The sequence below is a fragment of the Meleagris gallopavo genome, chromosome 4 (assembly GCF_000146605.3).
Source record: "Meleagris gallopavo isolate NT-WF06-2002-E0010 breed Aviagen turkey brand Nicholas breeding stock chromosome 4, Turkey_5.1, whole genome shotgun sequence".
Classification (NCBI taxonomy): Eukaryota; Metazoa; Chordata; class Aves; order Galliformes; family Phasianidae; genus Meleagris; species Meleagris gallopavo.
The window spans coordinates 63,560,300-63,567,969 of record NC_015014.2 but is presented as its reverse complement, the minus strand read 5'-3'; the positions used below and the strand labels follow the sequence as shown (position 1 = coordinate 63,567,969).

General features: G+C 51.4%; 1 protein-coding gene across 3 annotated transcripts in view; it reads left to right on the top strand.

Annotated features, from left to right (window-relative positions):
• LOC104910880 overlaps positions 1-4,422 on the top strand; it is a 6,774-nt gene extending 2,352 nt beyond the window's left edge. Inside the window, exons 2-4 of one of the 3 annotated variants that reach the window (XM_010710549.3) lie at positions 649-771; positions 2,345-2,838; positions 3,712-4,422. In XM_010710549.3, the coding sequence (XP_010708851.1) occupies positions 649-771; positions 2,345-2,838; positions 3,712-3,867 (773 nt within the window). In that variant the 3' untranslated portion in view covers positions 3,868-4,422. Of the gene's footprint in view, positions 1-530; positions 772-1,980; positions 2,839-3,711 lie in introns of all 3 variants that reach the window. The other 2 variants (XM_031553220.1, XM_031553219.1) reach the window with 2 other exon arrangements.
• The last annotated feature ends 3,248 nt before the right edge of the window (positions 4,423-7,670 follow it).

Here is a 7,670-nt window from a genome sequence, read left to right as displayed (position 1 = left end):
TTTGTTTTGTCTCTCACACTACTGCAAAAAAAAAAAAAAAAAAAAAAGTTATTTCTCCAAATCATGGAATCACAGCTTATCTGAAGCTGGAAGGGCTCTTAAAGATCACAGAACCATAGGATGGTTGGGTTGGAAGGGTCCTTAAAGACCACAGAACTGTGGAATAATGGAGTGATTGGGTTGGAAGGGACCTTAAAGATCACAGAACCATGGGATGGTTGGACTGGGAGGGAACTTTAAGATCTCAGAACCTTGAGATGATTGGGTTGGAAGGGTCCTTCAAGATCATAGAACCATGGGATGGTTGCTTTGGAAGGGTCCTCACAGCCTCCCACCCCTCTCCCTGCTCTGGACAGGTCCAATTCCTCCATCAGGAGGCCTTGAACTTCTCTCCACTGTGAGCTGAGAGATGGAGAAGCCCAGCTCAGCAGTTGGGTTATCCCCTGCTTTGGACAGCATCACTTCCCTTTTCAGCTTTTTTTTCTTTTAAATTGCAAGAAAACTGCAACTACAACTTCTTTCCATCACAGTGAAGCACCGACATCTCCGTAGATCCCACAATAGGACGGAGCACCGTGCTCCCCATCACCACATCCCCTCCCTGCTGCCTTTGGATAACGCACAGCTTCTTGCTTCCTCCCTGACCAGGTGTGATGGAAATGGGTGAAGTATTCCTCCAGCTGTGCCAGGAGGTGGCCAGGCTGCGGGAGCTGTGCTCCAGGCAGAGCGAGCTGCTGCAGAAACTGAGCGCCAGGAAGGGCCCTGTTGTGGGTGAGCAGTGGGGCTGGGGATGGGGGGAGGTCATGCTGAATGGCTCCTTCGCTGCAAAGAACAGAGACAGGCTGATGGGAGGGGATTTCAGCCTTTAACCTCATGCTGCTGAGAGGTTTGCTGCCAAAAAGGGTGTAATGAGGAAGCTGGCTGAAGGCACAGCTCCCTTTGCTGGCTGTCACGGTGTTTTGGCTTTGCCTTTGCCATCCAGTGCATGGCCATGTGCGTGTGTCTGCTGAGAGCCATGCTAAACCACCACAGGCCACGACTTACTCTGGGAAGAGCAGGGAGGAGCTGTGCCAGATGGTGCTGATGGCCTGGAGACTTTTTGGAAAGCAGGCACGGTGGTGGTGCAGCCTCCAAGGGCTGCACATTGCCCATGCAAATGCTCTCGCCCACCCCAGCAGCCTGCATGGCTATCCAAGACATGGCCCTCCTGTTCCCCACCGTGCTCTGGGTGCTCATCTGCTCCCCTCCAGCACTCCAGTTAATGAATCCTGCAGGGTCCTGCAAGCTTTTCCCAACCTTACAGGCTGTTTCATGCAGTCAGAAGGTCGTTGCCCAAGCAAAGAGCTGCCACGTGCTCTTTCAGCCCCGTGGTTGCCTCATTTCCCCCACAACGAAGAGGGTGAGCCTGCAGCATCGCCCTCTGCACGTCCTCTGCATGGGGCTGGAATGCAGATAAACATCTCCAAGCAGCACCAGGACCAAAGCCATCACGCGAGGACGCAGAGATATCTCAACATCTCCCCTGGAGGGGCAGCTGATGCTCTTCCTCCAGCTCTCAGCCCTCTCTATCTCTCTCCATCTGCCACTTCGTGCTGGTCCAGCCTCGTATTTCTTGCCATCCTCTGCCTGTGGGGGCAGTGAGCTTTGCTTGCGCACCCCCCACAAAAGAGATAACACTGGGCTTTTTCACTATAGCACAAATAGAGAAGGAAGCAACAGGAAGGGAAAAAAGCATAGATGGGATGCAGCCCAAACTCACCCAGCCCTTGGTGCAATGCCTCTTGGTTCCAAAGGACCTCTCTGAAACTACGAGATGGGGGTTGTTAGGATGAGTGAGTTTTGTGAGTGCTGGATGAGTTGGCACCAAAAGGCAGAAAAGGAAATTGTTTGAGTTTGGATGCTAATTTAGTTATTTGTGGTGGGGGTAGAAAAATTAGTCAGCTTGCTGTAATGTGTTGCTATATTTAACAATCTTTTTAGGCTGCTTTCCCTTAATTGCGTATCTTGTGGTTATCGCTGGAAGGAAGAGCCTCTCAGGTAACAGTGATAGGATGAGAGGTGATGGCCTCACATTGCACCGAGGGGGTCAGGTTGGGTATTAGGAACAGTTTCTCCTCTGGGAAAGTGGTGATGCATTGGCATGGGCTGCCCAGCGAGGTGCTGGGCCAGCATCCCTGGGGGGATGCTCTCTGCAGAGATGTGGCACTTGGGGACGTGGTCAGTGGGATGGTGGGGCGGGACGGGGTTGGACTGGATGGTCTGGGAGGTCTTTTCCAACTTTAGTGATTCTCTATGAAAGCACAGAGCGCCAAGACTGACCTCTCTGGCTTGCTTTCTTTCCAAGACATCCCCATGTCTCTGCCCATCCAGTGCACAGAGGATGCTTGGACAGAGGGAGGGGAGCAGCCAGCAGCCAGCCCCCAGGTGAACCCCAAGACCTCGCAGGGCTCTGCCCACCCTCTGGCCCCACCAAATGCTGCCCACACACTGCCTGGTGCCAGTGGTTGGTACCCAGCTTGCAGTGACCTCGGGGCTGGGAGAGCCACCCTCCCAGGGGCTTTTGGCAGCAGCCAGACGGGGAGAAAGGAGAAGATGCTGGTAGACACATGGCTGGAGGACTGTAGGATGACTCCTACCACCAATAGCCCTGAGGAAGGAGTAAGAGCTTGCTGCAGCCCACAGGAATTTGTGGCACCGAGCAGCGAGGCTGGGCACTCCTTTCTGACTATCCTGGACCTCTATGAAGCCCCAGAAGCTCTTGGGAGGGAGGATGCTCCCAGCGACGGCGCTCTGTCTGCTGCAGAAAAGGTGCCAGTGGAAATCCGGGGACCTCTGAAGGTAAATGTGAAGGGGTCAGAGGTTTCTGTCTGCCAGTTCTACCGGTTCTTCCCAGTGTGAGGGCACCTGTCCATCTCCTCATCATCCTCTCCTTCATCCTTCCTGTAACGTGGGGAGCTGTGGCGGAAGGCTGTGGTTATGCCCTGAAACTGATTGTGCCATTTCAAGTGGAGTCAGGACCATGAAAACTCTATTCCAGTGCCTGGTGTGCTTTGGGAGAAACCCAGTGACCCTTCCCAGATGGGGGATCCTTGAAGCAGTCTGTATCGACCTCTGTTGGATCTGCAAATTAAATAAGCTCTTAATTACTTCCTTCAGTCTCTCTGATTCATACGCCCCCAAACACTGATTCCAAAATACATCCTGAGATGCATCCCCTCGGTCTTGCTCAGCCTTCAGTGTGTTATGTGTGGGGCACCAACACTGGGCTGACCACTGAGGGTCTCTGAAATGCCAGACTATTTTCCTTGAATCTCTTTTCCCAAATGAGACCCTCAGAAATTATTTCGTGGCTGTTGTGCTGATGTATCCATGGGGAAAGCTATTGATTTTCGGCCCGGGTTATATTTAGAAGCTGTTTTCTTCTCCAGAAGGAGAAGAAAGAAAGAAGTAGAAGCACTGTCTGTCTGCTGAAGTCCTCATGTGCCTTATCAGCACTCAAATGATAATGGCACAGCAGGAAATTAATACTGCTCCCCATTTGGCTCCGTACGAAAGCACTTTTCTCATGCTCTGCCTCGGGGGAAGCAACAGGTGATGGGAAGAGCCTTGCAGGATCCTGCAGTGGATGTGGGGGGTCTGGGCGCAGCTGAGGGCTCGAGGAGAGGCTGTGTCTGCGTTCCCACTGATCTCTTTCCCCTTTGCTCCCTACAGACCTCCTGGACGCCGGGGTGGATGCTGGAGGACGCCGCGCTTGGACCTGGCGCAGCTGCGGCTGCTCAGATGTGTGACATTTGCCAGGCGACCTTCCCTGCAGACACCACAGCGCAGGCTGACTATTTAAAGCACGTCTTAACCCACATGAAGTAGGGCTTTAGGACTTCATGCTCAGAAAGCCATGTGTGTGCAACTGTGAGCAGCACAACGGGCTCCGGACCTGCATGAGATGCGGCTGCTGGGTCAGCTCAGGCTGCAGTCCCATTTTGTGCCACCCGGATCGGTTCCTGCTGTGCTGCCTGGGGGCTCAGCGGGGGTTCTGGCTGTGTTTCAGCCAATTGAGCTTAATGGGTATCAAAACTGCTTCTGTGCTGAGCTCCAGATGCGTGTAGGAGGTTTGGGGAGCTGCAGCTTAATGGGAAATGGACGTTTTTCCAAAGTTCTCTGTAACTGGAAAATGAATTCTTTTTTTTTTCCTTGAATAGAGACATTTGAAAGCTGCATTGTTGCTTTTTCCAAGAACACAGGAGGGGGGATCACCACGTTTTCATGGCACTAAATCTGAACTCGCTTTTGGAGAGGGTGCCAGCACTGCGTGCACGATGCCACCCGCCCTGCAGCAATGCAAAGCTCCCGTCCCATCACTATGAGGGACAGAACTGAGACCCTTCCTCGCTCCTCATTAAAACCTCATCAGCTCTGGCTCGTTAGCTCCTGGGAGTTTAACTGTTGTGGTGGGATGAGGCTGCTCAAAGCCCATAGATGTGGGGTGGGCTGATGGGTGTCGGGAACAGCAGAACAGGAAGGAGTTCCTGCAGTGCAGCATTCAGGTGGGCACATGGGGTGTTATTCTGCCGTATCCCCTCTGTCTGGAGTCCCATCTGCAAACCCAGAATGAAGATTGCACCCTTCCATTGACAGCACCTGTAATGTTGCTATTCTGTAATGTTTTCTCTCAATACATACCCATGTGCTTTGCAGAGGAATTCACCTGCACAGCTGAGGAAACAGAAGGGCAAAATGCTGATTAGCTCCAAATCACTGTATTCTGTTTTTTTCTTTCCTTTGGAAAAGCCTTATCTCAGACCTTTATGCTTAACAAGTAGCTCTGAAACAGATCTGGCATCGCGTCTTTGAGGCAACTTGCATTTAAATCTATGTCTGATGTCTCTGCTTCCATGGATCAAGATTAATTCCTGTCTCCAGCTCCAGAATGTCATCTTTAGCAGCACAGATAACAGCAATGACTCGAGGCTCTTCACAGAAACGTAACTGCATTATGAAGCAGTGGAGCTGATGATGAACATCTGTGTGTCCCGAGGGCAGGGACTGACATGCATGGGGCAGCACTGGGTCCTGGCAGTTTGGGATTTGCAGATTTGGGGTTTGCAGTCTGGGGACCATTTTCAGCTCCCTTAGAGCTACATCTCTGGGCTCAGTTCCTTCCATGCTGATTCTGGAGCTGCTCCTCGCCCTGAGCATGAACAAGACCTTAACTTGGTTGGGTTTTCTTACAGTGCAGCTTTCCCATTGGCATCTCCAACAGCTCCAAGCTGCCTCCTGTGGCACCCTGGTTTAATTAAGCAGTGGCATCATTCTATGGTGTTTTCTGCTCTTCTATAGGGCCTGGAAGAAGATATCAGTTTGCAGCTTGCAGCATTACTAGAAGCACCGGCTCTGACAACGCTCAAGAAGGGCCATAAATTCATTTGGCACAAAATTGTAACAGCCATCCAGAATTTGCCAGAAGGAAGAAAACCAACCCAGTTCCTCCTGCTCTGAGAGCAAGTCCAATAAATTTAATTTAAAAACTCTGAGCACAGATGGCTTTTCTCAAGAGTCAAAGCAGTCGTGGCAGACGGCCGACTTCTGTGAGATGCGTTTTGTGATGAGATGCAGGTGTGTGTGCATGGCACAGTTCAAATTAATGGGAATTGTGTGAGTGTAAAGCCCTACACCCAAAGAAGGACAACTGTATGCACTGGTGCAGGTCAAGGGCTGAGCTGCTGGAAGGGAGCTCCGTGGAGAAGGACTTGTGGGTCCTGGTGGCCAACAGGGTGATCGTGAGCCAGCAGTGAGCCCTGGTGGGCCAAGATGGCCAGTGGTGGCCAACAGGTTGACCGAGGGTTGACCATGAACCTGCAGTGTGCCTTGATGGCCAAGAAGGCCAGTGGTATTCTGGTTGACCAACAGTTGACCAGCAATTGACCAACCATTGACTATGGGCCGGCAGTGTGCCTTGGTGGTGGAGAAGGCCAGTGGTAGATGAGTGGTTGACCAGCAGTGAACAAATGGTTGACCAACGGTTGACCAACAGTTGACCAAAGATGGACCTCGAGCCAACATTGTTCCCTGGAGGCCAAGAAGGCACACTGTTGGCTGCATAGAGCGTGGCCAGGGAGGTGCTTCTCCCCTCTGCTCTGCAGTGGAGAGGCTTTGGGATTGTGTAACAAATCACTCTGGGCTTGTTTAGGGTCACCCAGACCTCGAATTTTGGTGTGATGCTCTGCCTGTGCTCCTTTCCTGGTGACTCAGGCTGGGGCTGAACTGTAGAGGTTCTACCACCATCTAACTTCACTGCATGAACTTTCTCAACGTGCTTCATTGTATTTTTAGATGTTGAGTTGTACGGTGCAATTAGTCACCCCCCTCCCAGCCAGATGGTCCACGGTGACACAGGAGTTTCTTTTTTTAATCCCACACTTTCCATTGGTGTGAGCATGCTTCTGCTTCCCAAATAACCTTAAGTATAGGGTGTTTGTTTTAGCTGCAGAGTGGGCGGTGTTATTGTTTTCCCCAGGTCCGCTCACCGGGTCTGTGGTGGTGTCATTTCTGGAAAGGAATGGCAGATTGGTAGCAGTTTCCAGTAAGGAGAAATTGGAAAAATCAAGGCTGGATTGGAAAATCAAGCAGAATTATGCCTGTTTTATTTCTTGCTGCTGGGTGCATGCCTTGGGTTGGGGGTCAGCACGTCCTCCCGTGGCTCTTGGTCTCAAAGCAGGGCTGGGTGAAGGCAATGCCACCATTTCCCAATGGAAACCAAACTTTGAAACTGCAGCTGGAAAACAGATCAGGGTGGGAAACGTTCAGTTGTTGGGTTTTCTAATGAAGAATACTGGGTTGCAGGGAGGGAAAGGGGGATACGGGCATCCTGGCCATGTACAATCATCCACACACTCCAGTATCAGAAACATTACGACCACATTTTTACAGGACCCAAAAGCAATCAGGATCCCACCGGACACAGGAGGGGGAATGCAATACCTCTAATGGGGAATGTGGTGAAATATTTGCGTTTCCTCCATCAATAGCAATATTTCTCGAAGGAAGGAAGCTGCACTTGTGCCCAATCCCCCCCAACTGCTCCCCATCCCCAGGGGAAGGGGTTCACCACCCCACAACCCACAGCAGGAACACATCTGCGCTTCCAGAGAGGGTAGGAAACTGCTAATGGCTCTGTTAATTAATAACTGAGCCTCTGTTTACATCCTCCATAAATGGAAGAGAAATGTTTTCCTCATCCCGGACATGAACTCAAGGAGTCTGAAGCTGGGGCACGGAACAAAGGGTGTTTCCAATCAATTAAAACATCAGAGCATTATCACCCGCAGAGTGTTATGTGTGAGGGCTGAGAGCCGTGTCTTGGGCAGGGGATTTGGGAACGGGCTTTTGACTTTAGGATTTGCCACTGAAAATAAAGCAGGGAGCAGCAGAAGGGAGTAACAGTGCAGTCCCTGCAGCAGGGTGAGCTTTGGGTGTGATTTGAGGATCTTTTAGGGCTTGGATTCCCTTGAAAACACTGCATTTGGGGGTCGTGGAGGATATCAAGTTCCCAAAGCTTTTGGGGAAAAGCAGTTTTTAAGGTTTTTGCCAACACTTCTGCAAAATGCCCATCAGAGGGGGAAGTGTCTGCCAGCCCCCTGTGCTTCTGACGACTTTCTGCTGGTGAAATGGGG